Raw genomic sequence first — 21,531 nt, forward strand, 5'->3', positions numbered from 1 at the left:
TTTGTCGAACTCACAAAGTCTATTACTCTAATCACTGAACTGACAATTTGTGAATACGTGAATGAGGTTGTTAGACAGCTTACTACTGTGGATGAGGTCGTTAGGGTCTAGCCTACTACTGTGGATGAGGTCGTTAGGGTCTAGCCTACTACTGTGGATGAGGTCGTTAGGGTCTAGCCTACTACTGTGGATGAGGTCGTTAGGTACTAGCCTACTACTGTGGATGAGGTCGTTAGGGTCTAGCCTACTACTGTGGATGAGGTCGTTAGGGTCTAGCCTACTACTGTGGATGAGGTCGTTAGGTACTAGCCTACTACTGTGGATGAGGTCGTTAGGGTCTAGCCTACTACTGTGGATGAGGTCGTTAGGGTCTAGCCTACTACTGTGGATGAAGTCGTTAGGTACTAGCCTACTACTGTGGATGAGGTCGTTAGGGTCTAGCCTACTACTGTGGATGAAGTCGTTAGGTACTAGCCTACTACTGTGGATGAGGTCGTTAGGTACTAGTTTACTACTGTGGATGAGGTCGTTAGGTACTAGCCTACTACTGTGGATGAGGTCGTTAGGTACTAGCCTACTACTGTGGATGAGGTCGTTAGGTAGCTTACTACTGTGGATGAGGTCATTAGGTAGCTTACTACTGTGGATGAGGTCATTAGATACTAGTTTATTACTGTGGATGAGGTCATTAGATAGTAGCTTATTACTGTGGATGAGGTCATTAGGTACTAGTTTACTACTGTGGATGAGGTCGTTAGGTACTAGTTTACTACTGTGGATGAGGTCGTTAGTACTAGTTTACTACTGTGGATGAGGTCGTTAGTACTAGTTTACTACTGTGGATGAGGTCGTTAGTACTAGTTTACTTGGACTATCGAGGAAGAGAGTTTTCATATAGAACCGCATCATTATCTAATTAATTAAAACGGTATATTTGTAAAAATTGTAAGAAGATTTTATCAATCATATCAGACGCACATTTTAAACAAATCACGATTCAGGATATGACCCAGATGCAGACATAGGAGGTGGATAGTTCTACTCTCAGAATAATTATGATATTAAAGGGTCAGGTCGAGGGCAGGTCGAGGGCAGGCGGAGGTTCGGAATCCAAGGCATAGTCAATCAGGGACAGAACGGCAGGCAGGCTCAGGACAGATAGAAAGGTCAGAACCGGAAGACTAGAAAACAAACTTCAGGAAACGCAGGTGAAACAGATCAGGGTGACACACCTGGTGGGGGGGTGGGGGGGGGTGACAGGTGAAACACAACTTAGACAGAGGATTATTCTCCACATCATCTTTGATGTCGACTATTGTGAAAAAATAACAAGGAGGCAAAGAAACTAAAAGAACACAACAACACTATGCAACATAATGGGTTATTCAATGCCAACTGCACTTGTGTTTGTCATCACTCACTTTATACGAATGCATGCTTGAGGTCGCTTGATACTACAACATTAAATTAATAAAATTACAGTTGAATGAGATTGATGAAATATCTGAAACTTTAAAAGTCTTAAACAGTACGGAATATAAAACACTGTGATGGTTGGTAAGCCAGGAGAAATTGTTGTGTCTGAGAGAATGTTCTCTCTGCTGCCGCACGACAAGCGGTACCGGAGCGCCAAGTGTAGGTCCAAAAGGCTCCTTACCGGGCTTCTCCCCCCAAGCCATAAGACTGCTGAACAGTTAATGAAATGGCCACCCTGACTATTTGCATTGATCCCCATTTTTACGCTGCTGCTACTCGCTGTTTATTATCTATGCATAGTCACTTTACAACTACCTACATGTACATATTACCTCAATTACCTTGACTAACCTGTACCCCCACACTTTAGCCTCGTTATTAATATTTTATTGTGTTGTTTTTTTTGTTTTTTTTTATTACTTTAGTTTATTCTTTATTTATATTTAATTTTTACTTTTATTTACTTTAAAAAAAATCTGCATTGTTGGTTGAGGGCTTGTAAGTAAGCGTTTCATGGTAAGGTTGTATTCGGCCCATGTGCCGAATATAATTTGATTTGTTTTGATTTTGACATGGAGGCAGAGACATAAACTGTTAAATTTTACAGCAGAGTGACTGTCGGTGACTGAAATAACAATAGAAACACATATTGAGACCCAGACTGAGTTCCAAAAAATAAAGCAGACCATTTATGTCACTTATGCCAGGATGATTTCAGCACCGATACTGAACTTCCCCTTTAAGAAGGGTTGGGTAGCGAACATGTATGCTGTTGTTCAGATAGGTATAATGCCAGAGATAGTAGGACTATAGTTTGAAACTGTGGGAAGCTTTTTTATAAGCAACACACACATGCAAAGCTGAGCAGATTTAGCTTATTGTAGTACAGTGGAACCATCTGGTGGCTAAAAGTTGAACTATTAAAAATGATGTATAAAGGTTAATGTACTAGACTATCATCACCATCATCATTTTGCCCATGTACCACAATATACAGCTCAATGTGAGAGAAACAATATTGTGCAAGATCATTTCACAAGGAATGTGTCGATTATGCGCAAGATCGTTAGTCTTGCAGTGTAGGTGGAACAACTTTTTTTTTGTCGTTCATCATACAGCAATATGAGGAATTTATATGAGCATGTATTTATTCCACATATTGTTGAAAGCTTGTTAGAAGCACATCTCTGGCACCACAGAGCAGTGAACAGTGCAGACAGGAAACAACGCCTTCGAGCCCAGCAGGCCTCGGTGATTGGACGAGACGACAGTGTAAATTATCCCGTGTGGACACAAAGAACTGCGCTGTGCTAATTGGAGTAAAATGGCGCTCTCGTCTGCAGGAGGAACAAAGAAGAAAGTTTGCTATTATTATGATGGTAAGATTTAATGTTATGTAGCTTAAGTGTTGTCTGCAATATTATTTATTGTATTGGCGAGGATTTGGTGCTCGATAAAAGGGATTTTTTTGTTGTTGTTCCACCTTGAAAGAAGTGCCGTAGGCGAGTTAGCTGCTAGCTAGCTAACGTTACTGTAGCTGCCGAGTGGTTAGCTTGCTAGCTAAGTTAGTTGCTAGCTAGCTAACGTTACTGTAGCTGCCGAGTGGTTAGCTTGCTAGCTAAGTTAGTTGCTAGCTAGCGAACGTTACCTGGTTAGGAATAAGGTTTTGGTTAGCTAGCCAAAGCAACCTGAGATTATCGTTTTTATTATTTTTCAATTAGCTGAATTGCCGATAGCTAGCTCGCTAGCTAGCAAGTTGATGCTTTTAATTTGCGGCAACTAGGCTAGCTAGCTAATGTCTTTAGCTCGCTAGCTAGCTAGTAACTGTCTAGTTTGCAGAAAGAAAACTAGGGATGGTTAGGAATGAGTCTTTGAATCACAAACTGCCTCTTCTTATTTAGCTACACCATTTGTTTAGTAAAGTGGGGTTATCATGTAGCTAGCGGTGTTGTATAGTCAAGTGTGTGTGTGTGTGTGTGTGTGTGGTGATCCAGTAATTTGAGCCTGTGTCGTCCATGGAGATTCAGATCACTTTTCAGAGGCTGGCCATTTGATTACTATTATAATTTGTGTTTCGTGCTGTGTAAGCTACCAGGCTGCATGTGTGATTCAGGCGTGATAGTGCTAGCCTGGAACAAAAGCCGGCACTTAAAGCGACAGTTAGCCTAGCGGTTAAGAGCCTTGGAAGGCCAGTCATCGAAAGGTTGCTGGTTCGAATCCCAGAGGCGACCAGGTGAAAAGTCAGTCGGTGCCCTTATTGTTCCTGTTAAGTCGCTCTGGATAAGCGCATACAGCTAAATGACACATGTTAAGAACAGAGTTACATACCCTATCTCTGAGGCTAGGGGAGAGAAATGTGGTTTTGTTGTCTCTCAGTAGTTTGTCTAAACCTCATTTCCTCTTCCCCCAGGCGACGTCGGGAATTATTACTATGGCCAGGGTCATCCCATGAAACCCCACAGGATCCGTATGACCCACAACCTCCTGCTCAACTATGGGCTGTACAGGAAGATGGAGATATATGTAAGTATAACAGCTACAGGGGATTTATACACTATTTTATTTATTTTTTTACAAACATCCTGTTAGTGATGCACACATTAACCATATTTAAAAAAAGAATCCCAAGCATCAAATAAGCCAAAGCGTTACTTTTCAGTACGTGGCCAAGAGATGGGTCTATAGAGGATGGCGCAGCGGTCTAAGGCACTGCATCTCAGTGCTAGAGGTGTCACTACAGACCCTGGTTCGATTCCAGGCTGTATCATAACCGGTCGTGATTGGGAGTCCCCCATAGGGCGGCGCACAATTGGCCCAGTGTCGTTAGGGTTTGGCCGTGGTAGGCAGTCATTGTAAATAAGAATTTTTCTTCTTCTCATAACTGACTTGCCTAGTTAAATAAAAACATGATATAAATATATGGTATAGGACTGAAGCTGATACGAGTGGACTCCTAATTCTTCAACACACTTATACACTACAGGTCCAAAGTAACTTTCTGTATAGTGGAGCTGTTCCAAAGTCCTATAGACTTATAAAGATCTAGATGGATAGTTGTGGACGACAAGTTTTCTGACCTTCCATATATTTTGGGTTATTGAAAATATAAGCTGAAATTAGGGGACCGTTTTTAGCAACCAGGTAATGGTGGAGTTTTCGACTTTTAAAACTGACATTTTCAGACCTTATGGTTTCCTCTGTCCTCCAGAGACCTCACAAGGCCAATGGAGAGGAGATGACCAAGTACCACAGTGACGACTACATCAAGTTCCTGCGTTCCATCCGGCCGGACAACATGTCAGAACACAGCAAGCAGATGCAGAGATGTAAGTAGCAGACAGTGTTTCCCCTAGCATTGTTTAGGTGGGGCGCCCTATGTGTTTTTTTTTTTTTAAGGGATAGTTCACCCCAAAACCAAAGTTTGCCATACGTTTTAATAACTTGTTTGCCATACGTTTTAATAACTTGTTTGCCATACGTTTTCATATGGGCTAATGTTGAGCTGACTTTAGACTGTACTCCACACTCACATCTGTTTAGGTAGTGCTTTATGCATTGGAACAAATGTGCAGGATTCAATCAAATCTCAAATGAATGTCTTCTATCCTTGCTGTTCTGTAACAGTTAATGTAGGAGAGGACTGCCCAGTGTTTGATGGCCTGTTTGAGTTCTGTCAGCTCTCAACGGGAGGCTCTGTCGGTAAGTCTCATCTCCTCTCTCGTTTGTCTCGCTCCTTATTGACTGTCTCTGTCCTCTCTCTCGCTCCTTATTGACTGTCTCTGTCCTCTCTCTCGCTCCTTATTGACTGTCTCTGTCCTCTCTCTCGCTCCTTATTGACTGTCTCTGTCCTCTCTCTCGCTCCTTATTGACTGTCTCTGTCCTCTCTCGCTCCTTATTGACTGTCTCTGTCCTCTCTGTGTGTGTAGCGGGGGCAGTGAAGCTGAACAAGCAGCAGACGGACATCGCCATCAACTGGGCCGGAGGACTCCATCACGCCAAGAAGTCTGAGGCCTCTGGGTTCTGCTACGTCAACGACATAGTCCTCGCCATCCTGGAGCTGCTCAAGTAAGAGCCCTTTGTGTGCCGCCCCCCCGGTCCTCACTGCTCTCCATCCTTATCAGTGACCACAAACATGTGATTGCCTTTCCCTCACACAGTAACATTCCAAGCCCCCTGGTTCATATCCAACGTTAATTGACTCCACCATATATGTTCCTCCTACAGATAACCATTCACTTCTGGTGTGACAACCTGACTGTGGCCCTTCTTCTTTCCATAGGATACCTGATGATTTAACAATATTGTAAAGTTTGTAATGAGTTTCCTCGTCTGTCCTATCAGGTACCACCAGAGGGTGTTGTACATAGACATCGACATTCACCATGGAGACGGAGTGGAAGAGGCTTTCTTCACCACAGACCGGGTCATGACTGTCTCCTTCCACAAGTATGGAGAATACTTCCCAGGCACAGGAGACCTGAGGGTGAGTGTGTGTGCGCTCTGGGAGAATACTTCCCAGGCACAGGAGACCTGTGTGTGTGTGTGTGTGTGTGTGTGTGCTCTGGGAGAATACTTCCCAGGCACAGGAGACCTGAGGTGGTGTGTGTGTGTGTGTGCGCGCGCTCTGGGAGAATACTTCCCAGGCACAGGAGACCTGAGGGTGAGTGTGTGGGGGAGTCAGAAATAAGGGAAGTATATTTCAGTGTGTTCCTTTGTGTATGATTACACTTCCTTCTTCAGTGTTGGATTGTCTGCCTATATTTCAGTCATTTCTCTATTCCAGAATGTACAATAAGGTGTGTTGTTTTTTTAGGACATTGGAGCAGGGAAGGGGAAGTACTATGCTGTAAACTACCCTCTCAGAGACGGCATCGACGACGAGTCTTATGAAGCCATCTTCAAACCTGTAAGTCTCCTGCTGCAAGTCATTCTGTGTTTTGGTTCCACACAAACACACAAGGTAACTTTTTTTTAATTTTTGTAATCAATGTGTGTGTGTGTGTGTGTGTGTGTGTTGCTAGGTGATGGCTAAAGTGATGGAGATGTTTCAGCCCAGTGCTGTAGTGTTACAGTGTGGAGCGGACTCTCTCTCAGGAGACAGGCTTGGCTGCTTCAACCTGACCATCAAAGGTAACACACATTTTACTCAACACTTTGTGTTTTCAGGTGACGTGTGGTGTACAGTAAGACTGGAATAATTGTAGTTAACTTTTTTTTTTTTGTCTCAATGATACTGCTCCAACGGTGTTGGTATTAATGTGTAGGCTTGTTTAGTATACTGTCTGCCTGCCTGGCGCTCTGTCTGTCTGCCTGCCTGGCGCTCTGTCTGCCTGGCGGTCTGTCTGTCTGCCTGCCTGGCGGTCTGTCTGCCTGCCTGCCTGGCGCTCTGGCGGTCTGCCTGCCTGGCGGTCTGGCGGTCTGCCTGCCTGGCGGTCTGTCTGCCTGCCTGCCTGGCGGTCTGCCTGCCTGGCGGTCTGCCTGCCTGGCGGTCTGTCTGCCTGCCTGCCTGGCGGTCTGCCTGCCTGCCTGCCTGGCGGTCTGTCTGCCTGGCGGTCTGTCTGTCTGTCTGTCTGCCTGGCGGTCTGTCTGTCTGTCTGCCTGGCGGTCTGTCTGCCTGCCTGCCTGGCGCTCTGGCGGTCTGCTGCCTGCCTGCCTGGCGCTCTGGCGGTCTGCCTGCCTGCCTGCCTGGCGGTCTGTCTGCCTGCCTGTCTGTCTGCCAGGCGCTCTGGCGGTCTGTCTGTCTGCCTGCCAGGCGTGAGCCACATGCATATGAAGACACGTTTCCATTCCAGAAGAATGGACAATAAATGTTTTGAACGTTGATGCCGTTTCAGGTCATGCTAAGTGTGTTGAGTACATGAAGAGTTTCAACCTGCCTCTGCTGATGTTGGGTGGTGGAGGTTATACCATCCGTAACGTGGCCCGCTGCTGGACCTACGAGACCGCCGTGGCTCTGGACAGCACCATACCTAACGGTACACACACACACACACACACACACACACAACAAGCATTATACCTCACGGTATGTACAAACGCATCTCATTCTACCATTAAGCAACAGAGTAAGATCTCAGTCTCTCTGCTTCACGTTTTGACTTTATAACGTCTCTCTCGTCCTATCAGAGCTGCCTTACAATGATTACTTTGAGTACTTTGGTCCTGACTTCAAGCTCCACATCAGCCCGTCTAACATGACCAACCAGAACACCAATGATTACCTGGAGAAGATCAAGTAAGTTACACAGACAGCCACTGCACTCCCACACAGCAACACAGCAGGGTTTCTGTTAGGAAAATGTGGTGCTGGATATTTGACTATACATTAACTGGACCCGTATGCATTGGTAACCTGATTATGGCATAGCAGTCAGACGTCCTCGTCTTGTCGTGTCCCGTGTGTATATATATTTACATATTTTCTTCGCATATCTTTTTATATACACTGCTCAAAAAAATAAAGGGAACACTTAAACAACACAATGTAACTCCAAGTCAATCACACTTCTGTGAAATCAAACTGTCCACTTAGGAAGCAACACTGATTGACAATCAATTTCACATGCTGTTGTGCAAATTATAGGCAATTAGCAAGACACCCCCAATAAAGGAGTGGTTCTGCAGGTGGGGACCACAGACCACTTCTCAGTTCCTATGCTTCCTGGCTGATCTTTTGGTCACTTTTGAATGCTGGCGGTGCTTTCACTCTAGTGGTAGCATGAGACGGAGTCTACAACCCACACAAGTGGCTCAGGTAGTGCAGCTCATCCAGGATGGCACATCAATGCGAGCTGTGGCAGGAAGGTTTGCTGTGTCTGTCAGCGTAGTGTCCAGAGCATGGAGGCGCTACCAGGAGACAGGCCAGTACATCAAGAGATGTGGAGGAGGCCGTAGGAGGGCAACAACCCAGCAGCAGGACCGCTACCTCCGCCTTTGTGCGACAGAGTCTGGAGATGCCGTGGAGAACGTTCTGCTGCCTGCAACATCCTCCAGCATGACCGGTTTGGCGGTGGGTCAGTCATGGTGTGGGGTGGCATTTCTTTGGGGGGCCACACAGCCCTCCATGTGCTCGCCAAAGGTAGCCTGACTGCCATTAGGTACCGAGATGAGATCCTCAGACTCCTTGTGAGACCATATGCTGGTGCGGTTGGCCCTGGGTTCCTCCTAATGCAAGACAATGCTAGACCTCATGTGGCTGGAGTGTGTCAGCAGTTCCTGCAAGAGGAAGGCATTGATGCTATGGACTGGCCCGCCCGTTCCCCAGACCTGAATCCAATTGAGCACATCTGGGACATCATGTCTCGCTCCATCCACAGACTGTCCAGGAGTTGGCGGATGCTTTAGTCCAGGTCTGGGAGGAGATCCCTCAGGAGACCATCCGCCACCTCATCAGGAGCATGCCCAGGCGTTGTAGGGAGGTCATACAGGCACGTGGAGGCCACACACACTACTGAGCCTCATTTTGACTTGTTTTAAGGACATTACATCAAAGTTGGATCAGCCTGTAGTGTGGTTTTCCCCTTTAATTTTGAGTGTGACTCCAAATCCAGACCTCCATGGGTTGATAAATTGGATTTCCATTGATTATTTTTGTGATTTTGTTGTCAGCACATTCAACTATGTAAAGAAAAAAGTATTTCATAAGATTTTCTTTCATTCAGATCTATGATGTGTTGTTTAAGTGTTCCCTTTATTTTTTTGAGCAGTATATTTCTTTCTAAAAACTCAACTTCAAAACACTCTCCTGCAACCCGCCTCAACTTTTTTCTTTTTAAATTGGTATTTACCTCAAATCTGAAATAGCCAGAGGTTGGTTAGCCGGCCGGAGGTTGGTTAGCCGGCCGGAGGTTGGTTAGCCGGCCGGAGGTTGGCTAGCCGGCCGGAGGTTGGCTAGCCGGCCGGAGGTTGGCTAGCCGGCCGGAGGTTGGCTAGCCGGCCGGAGGTTGGCTAGCCGGCCGGAGGTTGGCTAGCCGGCCGGAGGTTGGCTAGCCGGCCGGAGGTTGGCTAGCCGGCCGGAGGTTGGCTAGCCCGGCCGGAGGTTGGCTAGCCCGGCCGGAGGTTGGCTAGCCGGCCGGAGGTTGGCTAGCCGGCCGGAGGTTGGCTAGCCGGCCGGAGGTTGGCTAGCCGGCCGGAGGTTGGCTAGCCGGCCGGAGGTTGGCTAGCCGGCCGGAGGTTGGCTGTCATCAGCTATCCTTTAGCTGGAAAAGCTAATTGCCAGTTTTGTACAACGTGATTCAGACCAGAGCATACCGGACCTATTTTCTCTCCATATCCCTGGATTTCTACCGCAAGCTCTGGACATTTACACCTGGATCTTGCAGCTAGCTAGCTGCTATCCGAGTGACTATTGGCTAACGTCGGTCCCGGAGCTAACATCAATTATTCCGGAGCTAGCCAGCTGAAGAGTTCCATCAGCCACTCCTGGGCTACGATCACCTATCCGGACCCGTTTTACTGCGGAGCCCCATCGGGTCTTCACGACTTGACCACTGACGTTATCTGCCCCGAGGGAATTATCCAACTGGCCCCTCCGTCGCGACGTAACCTGAACGCCCATCTGCCGGCCCGCTAACCGTTAGCTGTCTTATCAGCTGCTATCGGACAATTTTTCTTGGGCCACAAACTATTTTTGCCAATTGGATTGCTCCCCTCTACCACACGGAACCCCACTAATCTACCGACGGATACGCACGAGGTGGCTAAAAACAGACCCCCCTCTGTCTTCTGCTAGCTTCCTACCAATGGCCCGGCTAGCTGTCTGAATCGCCGTGACCGCAACCGACCTCACTACTCACTGGACCCCTTTGATCACTTGGCTAAGCATGCCTCTCCTAAATGTCCATTATGCCTTGTCCATTGCTGTTCTGGTTAGTGTTTATTGGCTTATTTCACTGTAGAGCCTCGAGCCTTGCTCATTATACCTTTCAGTTCCACCACCCACACATGCGATGACATCACCTGGTTTCAATTATGTTTCTAGAGACAATGTCTCTCTCATCATGTTTACCTCCACTGTATTCACGTCCTACCATACCTTTGTCTGTACATTATACCTTGAAGCTATTTTATCGCCCCCAGAAACCTGCTCCTTTTACTTTCTGTTCCGGATGTCCTAGACGACCAATTCTCATGGCTTTTAGCCTTATCCTACTCCTCCTCTATCGATGTAGAGGGGAATCCAGGCCCTGCAGTGCCTAGCTCCACTCCTATTCCCCAGGCGCTTTTGATGACTTCTGTAACCGTAATAGCCTTGGTTTCATGCATGTTAACATTAGAAGCCTCCTCCCTAAGTTTGTTTTATTCACTGCTTTAGCACACTCTGCCAACCTGGATGTCCTAGCCGTGTCTGAATCGTGGCTTAGGAAGATCACCAAAAACTCTGAAATCTCCATCCCTAACTGCAACATTTTCAGACAAGATAGAACGGCCAAAGGGGGCGGTGTTGCAATCTACTGCAGAGAGAGCCTGCAGAGTTCTGTACCCAAACAATGAACTTCTCCTTTTAAAAATCCACCTCTCCAAAAACAAGTCTCTCACCGTTGCCGCCTGCTATAGACCACCCTCTGGACACCATATGTGAACTGATTGCCCCCCATCTATCTTTAGAGTTCGTGCTGCTAGGTGACCTAAACTGAGACATGCTTAACACCCCGGCCATCCAACAATCTAAGGTTGATGCCCTCAATCTCACACAAATTATCAATGAACCTACCAAGTACAACCCCAAAGCTGTAAACACGGGCACCCTCATAGATATCATCCTAACCAACTTGCCCTCTAAATACACCTCTGCTGTTTTCAACCAATATCTCAGCGATCATTGCCTGCATCGGTAATGGGTCAACGGTCAAACGACCTCCACTCATCACTGTCAAACGCTCCCTGAAACATTTCAACGAGCAAGCCTTTCTAATCGACCTGGCCCTGGTATCCTGGAAGGATATTGACCTCATCCCGTCAGTAGAGGATGCCTGGTTATTTTTTTTAAATGCTTTCCTCACCATCTTAAATAAGCATGCCCCTTTCAAGAAATTTAGAACCAGGAACAGATATAGCCCTTGGTTCTCTCCAGACCTGACTGCCCTTAACCAACACACACATCCTGTGGCATTCTGCATTAGCATCGAACAGCCCCCGTGATATGCAACTTTTCAGGGAAGTTAGAAAAGCCAAGGCTAGCTTTATCAAGCAGAAATTTACTTCCTGCAACACAAACTCAAAAAAGTTCTGGGACACTGTAAAGTCCTTGGAGAATAAGAGCACCTCCTCCCAGCTGCCCACTGCACTGAGGATAGGAAACTCTGTCACCACCGATAAATCTGCTATAATTGAGATTTTCACAAAGCATTTTTCTACGGCTGGCCATGCTTTCCACCTGGCTACCCCTACCCCGGTCAACAGCACTGCACCCCTCACAGCAACTCGCCCAAGCCTTCACCATTTCTCCTTCCCCCAAATCCAGATAGCTGATGTTCTGAAAGAGCTGCAAAATCTGGACCCCTACAAATCAGCCGGGCTAGACAATCTGGACTCTTAATTTTAGAAATCATCTGCCGAAATTGATGCAACCCCTATTACTAGCCTGTTCAACCTCTCTTTCGTGTCGTCTGAGATTCCCAAAGATTGGAAAGCAGCTGCGGTCATCCCCCTCTTCAAAGGAGGTGACACTCTTGACTCAAACTGCTACAGACCTATATCTATCCTACCCTGCCTTTCTATAGTCTTCGAAAGCCAAGTCAAACAGATTACCGACCATTTCGAATCCCACCGCACCTTCTCCTCTATGCAATCTGGTTTCGGAGCTGGTTATGAGTGCACCTCAGCCACGCTCAAGGTCCTAAATGATATCTTAACCACCATCGATAAACAATACTGTGCAGCCATATTCATTGACAGAGTCGAAAGCCTTGGCCAGGTCAATCACCTCATTGGCAGACTCAAGAGCCTTGGTTTCTCAAATGATTGCCTCGCCTGGTTCACCAACTACTTCTCTGATAGAGTTCAATGTGTCAAATCGGATGGCCTGTTGTCCGGGCCTCTGGTAGGGTCTATGGGGGTTCCACAGGGTTCAGTTCTTGGGCTGACTCTTTTCTCTGTATACATCAATGATGTCACTCTTGCTGCTGGTGAGTCTCTGATCCACCTCTACGCAGACGACACCATTCTGTACACTTCTGGCCCTTCTTTGGACACTTAACAACCTTCCAGACGAGCTTCAATGCCATACAACTCTCCTTCCGTGGCCTCCAACTGCTCTTAAATACAAGTAAAACTAAATGCATGCTCTTCAACCGATCGCTGCCCGCACCTGCCCACCCGTCCAGCATCACTACTCTGGATGGTTCTGACTTAGAATATGTGGACAACTACAAATACCTAGGTGTCTGGTTAGACTGTAAGCTCTCCTTCCAGACTCACATCAAACATCTCCAAAGTGAAATCTAGAATTGGCTTCCTATTTCGCAACAAAGCATCTTTCACTCATGCTGCCAAACATACCCTCGTAAAACTGACCATCCTACCGATCCTGGACTTCAGCGATGTCATTTACAAAATAGCCTCCAATACCCTACTCAATAAATTGGATGCAGTCTATCACAGTGCCATCCGTTTTGTCACGAAAGCCCTATATACTAGCCACCACTGCGACCTGTACGCTCTCGTTGGCTGGCCCTCGTTTTATACTCGTCGCCAAACCCACTGGCTCTAGATCATCTACAAGTCCCTGCTAGGTAAAGTTCCCCCTTATCTCAGCTCGCTGGTCACCATAGCAGCACCCACCTGTAGCATGCGCTCCAGCAGGTATATCTCTCTGGTCATCCCCAAAGCCAATTCCTCCTTCGACCGCCTCTCCTTCCAGTTCTCTGCTGCCAATGACTGGAACGAACTACACAAATCTAAACTGGAAACACTTATCTCCCTCACTAGCTTTAAGCACCAGCTGTCAGAGCAGCTCACAGATTACTGCACCTGTACATAGCCCATCTATAATTTAGCCCAAACAACTGCCTCTTCCCCTACTGTTATTTATTTATTTATTTTGCTCCTTTGTACCCCATTATTTCTACTTTGCACTTTCTTCCACTACAAATCTACCATTCCAGTGTTTTACTTGCTATATTGTATTTACTTTGCCACCATGGCCTTTGCCTTTACCTCCCTTATCTCACGTCATTTGCTCACTTTGTATATAGACTTATTTTTCTACTATATTATTGACTGTAGGTTTGTTTTACTCCATGTGTAACTCTGTGTTGTGTCGAACTGCTTTGCTTTATTTTGGCCAGGTCGCAATTGTAAATGAGAACTTGTTCTCAACTAGCCTACCTGGTTAAATAAATTATGGTGTCCACACATGATTCTCAGAATGACAGAAATCACGGTTATTCATCTTGACAGAGGATGCAATGGCTCACGTCCTTCTTACTGATTTCCGAAGACGTTACAATAACTGTCCACATTTAGGTTACTTTTCCTCAGGCAACAAGACAATCACTAGGTCTAATCTACTATTCCCCCATAGTACCATAGTTGACCTACTCTATTGGTCAGCTTGTCGTTCTGTGTGAAATAAATGGCCTACTCCAAACACTGTGGGACGATAGATCCCAAGTCATACAACCAGTAGGCCTAAGCTACGTAAAAAGAAACTATGGAATCATGTAGTAACCAAAAAAGTGTTAAAGAAATCAATATATATTTGAGGTTCTTCAAATAGCCACCCTTTGCCTTTGACAGCTTTGCATTCTCTCTACCAGCTTCATGAGGTAGTCACCTGGAATGCATTTCAATTAACAGGTGTGCCTTGGTAAAAGTTAATGTGGAATTTCTTTCCTTCTTAATGCGTCTGAGCCAATCAGTTGTGTTGAGACAACTGGTACAAGGTAGGGGGGTATACAGAAGACAGCCCTACTTGGTAAATCTTCTGTATACCCCCCCCTATCTTGTCACAACTGATTGGCTCAGATGCATTAAGAAGGAAAGAAACTCCACAAATTAACCTTTACCATTGCATTCCTGGTGACTACCTCATGAAGCTGGTTGAGAGAATGCCAAGAGTGTGCAAAGCTCTGAAGGCAAAGGGTGGCTACTTTGAAGAATCTAAAATATATATTTTGATGTCTTCACTGTAGAAAATAGTAAAAATAAAAACCCTTGTAGGTGTTCTAAAACGTTTGACCGTTAGTGTACATACTAAGCATATCTCTCCCTCCCCAGACAGAGGTTGTTTGAGAACCTGCGTATGCTGCCCCACGCCCCGGGGGTCCAGATGCAGGCCATCCCTGAAGACGCTCCACACCCGGACTCTGGAGATGAGGAGGACGAGGACCCTGACAAACGCATCTCCAGTAACTACACACACTAGCTCCTCCAACAAGAGTACTGTCTCACTCTCACCACTGTTTAGTACATGTGTTTATGAATCTCTTACTGAACTGGGTGTGTTTTTTTTCCTGTGTAGTCCGGGCCCATGATAAGAGGATAGCTTGTGAAGAGGAGTTCTCTGACTCTGAGGATGAGGGACAGGGAGGAGGGGGAAGGAGGAACGCTGCCAACCACAAGAAGACCAAGCGAGTCAAGACTGAGGAAGAGAAAGAGAAGGAGGCAGAGGAGAAGAAAGGTAAACTAACACACTGACTGGCCCGGGACGCGACGCCTCACTGACTGACTGACTGGCCCGGGACGCGACGCCTCACTGACTGACTGGCCCGGGACGCGACGCCTCACTGACTGACTGGCCCGGGACGCGACGCCTCACTGACTGACTGACTGGCCCGGGACGCGACGCCTCACTGACTGACTGACTGGCCCGGGACGCGACGCCTCACTGACTGACTGACTGGCCCGGGACGCGACGCCTCACTGACTGACTGACTGGCCCGGGACGCGACGCCTCACTGACTGACTGACTGGCCCGGGACGCGACGCCTCACTGACTGACTGACTGGCCCGGGACGCGACGCCTCACTGACTGACTGACTGGCCCGGGACGCGACGCCTCACTGACTGACTGACTGGCCCGGGACGCGACGCCTCACTGACTGACTGACTGGCCCGGGACGCGACGCCTCACTGACTGACTGACTGACTGGCCCGGGACGCGACGCCTCACTGACTGACTGACTGACTGGCCCGGGACGCGACGCCTCACTGACTGACTGACTGACTGGCCCGGGACGCGACGCCTCACTGGCTGACTGACTGGCCCGGGACGCGACGCCTCACTGGCTGACTGACTGGCCCGGGACGCGACGCCTCACTGACTGACTGACTGGCCCGGGACGCGACGCCTCACTGACTGACTGACTGACTGGCCCGGGGACGCGACGCCTCACTGACTGACTGACTGGCCCGGGACGCGACGCCTCACTGACTGACTGACTGACTGGCCCGGGACGCGACGCCTCACTGACTGACTGACTGACTGGCCCGGGACGCGACGCCTCACTGACTGACTGACTGACTGGCCCGGGACGCGACGCCTCACTGACTGACTGACTGACTGGCCCGGGACGCGACGCCTCACTGACTGACTGACTGGCCCGGGACGCGACGCCTCACTGACTGACTGGCCCGGGACGCGACGCCTCACTGACTGACTGGCCCGGGACGCGACGCCTCACTGACTGACTGACTGGCCCGGGACGCGACGCCTCACTGACTGACTGGCTGACTGACTGGCCCGGGACGCGACGCCTCACTGACTGACTGACTGACTGACTGGCCCGGGACGCGACGCCTCACTGACTGGCCCGGGACGCGACGCCTCACTGACTGACTGACTGGCCCGGGACGCGACGCCTCACTGACTGACTGACTGACTGACTGGCCCGGGACGCGACGCCTCACTGACTGACGACTGACTGGCCCGGGACGCGACGCCTCACTGACTGACTGACTGACTGGCCCGGGACGCGACGCCTCACTGACTGACTGACTGGCCCGGGACGCGACGCCTCACTGACTGACTGACTGGCCCGGGACGCGACGCCTCACTGACTGACTGACTGGCCCGGGACGCGACGCCTCACTGACTGACTGACTGGCCCGGGACGCGACGCCTCACTGACTGACTGACTGGCCCGGGACGCGACGCCTCACTGACTGACTGACTGGCCCGGGACGCGACGCCTCACTGACTGACTGACTGGCCCGGGACGCGACGCCTCACTGACTGACTGACTGACTGGCCCGGGACGCGACGCCTCACTGACTGACTGACTGACTGGCCCGGGACGCGACGCCTCACTGACTGACTGGCCCGGGACGCGACGCCTCACTGACTGACTGGCCCGGGACGCGACGCCTCACTGACTGACTGACTGGCCCGGGACGCGACGCCTCACTGACTGACTGACTGACTGGCCCGGGACGCGACGCCTCACTGACTGACTGACTGACTGGCCCGGGACGCGACGCCTCACTGACTGGCCCGGGACGCGACGCCTCACTGACTGACTGACTGGCCCGGGACGCGACGCCTCACTGACTGACTGACTGACTGGCCCGGGGACGCGACGCCTGACTGACTGACTGGCCCGGGACGCGACGCCTCACTGACTGACTGACCGACTGGCCCGGGACGCGACGCCTCACTGACTGACTGACTGGCCCGGGACGCGACGCCTCACTGACTGACTGACTGGCCCGGGACGCGACGCCTCACTGACTGACTGACTGGCCCGGGACGCGACGCCTCACTGACTGACTGACTGGCCCGGGACGCGACGCCTCACTGACTGACTGACTGGCCCGGGACGCGACGCCTCACTGACTGACTGACTGGCCCGGGACGCGACGCCTCACTGACTGACTGACTGGCCCGGGACGCGACGCCTCACTGACTGACTGACTGGCCCGGGACGCGACGCCTCACTGACTGACTGACTGGCCCGGGACGCGACGCCTCACTGACTGACTGACTGGCCCGGGACGCGACGCCTCACTGACTGACCGACTGGCCCGGGACGCGACGCCTCACTGACTGACTGACTGGCCCGGGACGCGACGCCTCACTGACTGACTGACTGGCCCGGGACGCGACGCCTCACTGACTGACTGACTGGCCCGGGACGCGACGCCTCACTGACTGACTGACTGGCCCGGGACGCGACGCCTCACTGACTGACTGACTGGCCCGGGACGCGACGCCTCACTGACTGACTGACTGGCCCGGGACGCGACGCCTCACTGACTGACTGACTGGCCCGGGACGCGACGCCTCACTGACTGACTGACTGGCCCGGGACGCGACGCCTCACTGACTGACTGACTGGCCCGGGACGCGACGCCTCACTGACTGACTGACTGGCCCGGGACGCGACGCCTCACTGACTGACTGACTGGCCGGGACGGACGCCACTGACTGACTGGCCCGGGACGCGACGCCTCACTGACTGACTGACTGACTGACTGGCCCGGGACGCGACGCCTCACTGACTGACTGACTGACTGACTGGCCCGGGACGCGACGCCTCACTGACTGACTGACTGACTGGCCCGGGACGCGACGCCTCACTGACTGACTGACTGACTGGCCCGGGACGCGACGCCTCACTGACTGACTGACTGACTGGCCCGGGACGCGACGCCTCACTGACTGACTGACTGACTGACTGGCCCGGGACGCGACGCCTCACTGACTGACTGACTGACTGGCCCGGCCCGGGACGCGACGCCTCACTGACTGACTGACTGGCCCGGGACGCGACGCCTCACTGACTGACTGACTGGCCCGGGACGCGACGCCTCACTGACTGACTGACTGGCCCGGGACGCGACGCCTCACTGACTGACTGACTGGCCCGGGACGCGACGCCTCACTGACTGACTGACTGGCCCGGGACGCGACGCCTCACTGACTGACTGACTGGCCCGGGACGCGACGCCTCTGACTGACTGACTGGCCCGGGACGCGACGCCTCACTGACTGACTGACTGGCCCGGGACGCGACGCCTCACTGACTGACTGACTGACTGACTGGCCCGGGACGCGACGCCTCACTGACTGACTGACTGACTGACTGGCCCGGGACGCGACGCCTCACTGACTGAGCTGGCTGAGCTGGCCCGGGACGCGACGCCTCACTGACTGACTGACTGGCGCCCGGGGACGCGACGCCTCACTGACTGACTGACTGGCCCGGGACGCGACGCCTCACTGACTGACTGACTGGCCCGGGACGCGACGCCTCACTGACTGACTGACTGGCCCGGGACGCGACGCCTCACTGACTGACTGACTGGCCCGGGATGCGACGCCTCACTGACTGACTGACTGACTGACTGACTGGCCCGGGACGCGACGCCTCACTGACTGACTGACTGGCCCGGGACGCGACGCCTCACTGACTGACTGACTGGCTGGCCCGGGACGCGACGCCTCACTGACATTTTCTGTTTTCCCCCAGATGTGAAAGAGGAGAAAGAGACAGAGGAGAAGATGGACACCACAGGGTGAGGCACGACCACAACACATACTTGAGTTTAAATGTAACTGATCCAGTCTGAGCCCAGTCAACTAGCATTTGTTCATTTCACCACCAGGCCAACAGAAGAAACTAAGACGTCTTGAAGTGGAAGCAGCAGAGGTATCCATGGGTTTCCAGTTGTGCAATCGAAATGGACTGTAAATTATTCTCTTAACACGGTTTTAGTATTTCCTCAAACAGTCAAATGTTTTAGCCTGTGTCAGTGTTGAATTGCACTTTTAATTTTTATTTTTTACTCATGTCTCTGCCACCTATTTGTTTTTACCATGTTAGTTATGGAGCCTGAGAATCAAAAGCAGTAGGGTCCATTTCAATAGTCTAAAAAGCCTGGTTGGGATTCAGTCCAAGGTGTGCACACTACTCTAGCTGACGTTTTCCAGGCGGTTACTGTAGGTGTGTTGTCGGCTGTCTAGTGCACTGCTCTATAACACGGCTTGGATTGAATCTCGACCTTATTTCCGCTCTCTCTCTTTTCACTGATCTGAGGTGACTTGATGAAAGCAAATCCCCCTGATAAAAGACTGAGGCCATACTGCTTTCTCAGATCAGTCCAGATGAAGAGGAATCCACTTTCCACTGCAAACATTCCCAGTTGAACAATAGTCACCATCCCTAAGTTATTTTAAATCATGGATCAACATTTGTGTTTTCCTCTTCTCCCAGGGTTAGTTTCTGACTGTGCTGGCTTCCTCTTCTCCCAGTACTGGCTTCCTTCTTCTCCCAGGGTTAGTTTCTGACTGTGCTGGCTTCCTCTTCTCCCAGGGTTAGTTTCTGACTGTGCTGGCTTCCTCTTCTCCCAGGGTTAGTTTCTGACTGTGCTGGCTTCCTCTTCTCCCAGGGTTAGTTTCTGACTGTGCTGGCTTCCTCTTCTCCCAGGGTTAGTTTCTGACTGTGCTGGCTTCCTCTTCTCCCAGGGTTAGTTTCTGACTGTGCTGGCTTCCTCTTCTCCCAGGGTTAGTTTCTGACTGTGCTGGCTTCCTCTTCTCCCAGGGTTAGTTTCTGACTGTGCTGGCTTCCTCTTCTCCCAGGGTTAGTTTCTGACTGTACTGGCTTCCTCTTCTCCCAGGGTTAGTTTCTGACTGTGCTGGCTTCCTCTTCTCCCAGGGTTAGTTTCTGACTGTGCTGGCTTCCTCTTCTCCCAGGGTTAGTTTCTGACTGTGCTGGCTTCCTCTTCTCCCAGGGTTAGTTTCTGACTGTGCTGGCTTCCTCTTCTCCCAGGGTTAGTTTCTGACTGTGCTGGCTTCCTCTTCTCCCAGGGTTAGTTTCTGACTGTGCTGGCTTCCTCTTCTCCCAGGGTTAGTTTCTGACTGTGCTGGCTTCCTCTTCTCCCAGGGTTAGTTTCTGACTGTGCTGGCTTCCTCTTCTCCCAGGGTTAGTTTCTGACTGTGCTGGCTTCCTCTTCTCCCAGGGTTAGTTTCTGACTGTGCTGGCTTCCTCTTCTCCCAGGGTTAGTTTCTGACTGTGCTGGCTTCTTCTTCTCCCAGGGTTAGTTTCTGACTGCGCTCCGTGCTGGCTTCTTCCTTACCTTGTTTTATATTTCTAAAAGTAACAATGTTGAAATGTCTTTTTATTAGGTCATACATAGGGCAGAGTTTCCCCAACTGGCAGGCTGAATTTGTCGTAGTCGCCCCCTCCCCAATTTATTTTAATTAATTGTTGGACATAAGACTGTAAAAACACCAAGTATTCCCACATAAGACGTGATCGTATGCAATGTTTTGAAATTGTTTTAGTCAAATTCTGTTTGCAAAAAAACCCGGTCTAGAAAGTAATGCTCCTGACTTATGATCCCTGGGACAAGGTGTGTTCAGCTTCCCCATCAAGGAAAATCCCCAAGAGCTGCATATAGAGGCAACTTCAGCCTACATCGTTGGGAACCAGCTCACGTTTTAAACCCCTGATATTTTCTACTGTAAGGTGACATATGGTGCTTGGTTGGGTGTTCAGTTGTGAAAATAACTTTTATAGAAGAAAAATACATTTCTCATTGACTTCGTTCTTCTTTGAAAAATGATAAAGGCAATCATTTGGTTTGTCAATTTTCCATGCAAGTATAAAACTGATGTTGCTGATTAAAAAGCTGTGATGAGTGCATACCTCTTGCGGTTAAACCCCCCCCCCCCACCATTATGCCACTCGGCCCACCTCAATGAGATTCCTATTACGGTCAAAAGGCAATTATAAACTGGGTGGTTCGAGCCCTGAACCATTTTTACTGCTCTAATTACATTGGTAACCAGTTTTTATAATAACAATAAGACACCTCTGGGTGTTTGTGTCCAGGCACTCCGCCGTGGTATATCGGCCATATCAAACCCCCAGAGGTGCCTTATTGTTATTATAAACTGGTTACCAATGTAATTAGTATAAGACCTTCCATTGAACGCAACCTCACCACCCTGTTATAGTGGGAGGTCCACAAGTTTACTTCACTGCCACAACTTAAAATATCCTGTTTTAGCCAATGTTTGGAAAGTTTACCATGAGGCCTGTACTTTACTGGTGTGGAAAGCTGGTTAGTGACCGTGTTTGGTAGTCATTAAATGAAGTAATTTGTGCATGA

At 49.9% G+C, this 21,531-nt stretch overlaps 1 protein-coding gene across 1 annotated transcript; it reads left to right on the plus strand.

Moving 5' to 3' along the window:
* Nucleotides 1–2,572: 2,572 nt before the first annotated feature.
* On the plus strand, nt 2,573–21,531 carry LOC106570688 (probable histone deacetylase 1-B). Its single transcript, XM_014143161.2, has 14 exons — nt 2,573–2,855; nt 3,887–3,999; nt 4,685–4,802; nt 5,101–5,175; nt 5,403–5,541; nt 5,818–5,959; nt 6,290–6,382; nt 6,498–6,606; nt 7,311–7,451; nt 7,603–7,711; nt 14,695–14,825; nt 14,939–15,097; nt 18,888–18,933; nt 19,024–21,531. The coding sequence occupies exons 1-14, from the start codon at nt 2,801–2,803 to the stop codon at nt 19,049–19,051; spliced, it is 1,458 nt and encodes a 485-aa protein (XP_013998636.1). The 5' UTR covers nt 2,573–2,800; the 3' UTR covers nt 19,052–21,531.

This window comes from Salmo salar, chromosome ssa14, assembly GCF_905237065.1.
Source record: "Salmo salar chromosome ssa14, Ssal_v3.1, whole genome shotgun sequence".
In the NCBI taxonomy this organism is placed as follows: domain Eukaryota; kingdom Metazoa; phylum Chordata; class Actinopteri; order Salmoniformes; family Salmonidae; genus Salmo; species Salmo salar.

Excerpts from the sequence above, each read along its gene's own strand:
- LOC106570688 (XM_014143161.2), top strand. The coding sequence starts at position 2,801 with ATGGCGCTCTCGTCTGCAGGAGGAACAAAGAAGAAAGTTTGCTATTAT. Across the intron at positions 2,856-3,886 it reads AGTTTGCTATTATTATGATG|GCGACGTCGGGAATTATTAC; the intron begins GTAAGATTTAAT and ends CTCTTCCCCCAG. Across the intron at positions 18,934-19,023 it reads GAGAAGATGGACACCACAGG|GCCAACAGAAGAAACTAAGA; the intron begins GTGAGGCACGAC and ends TTTCACCACCAG.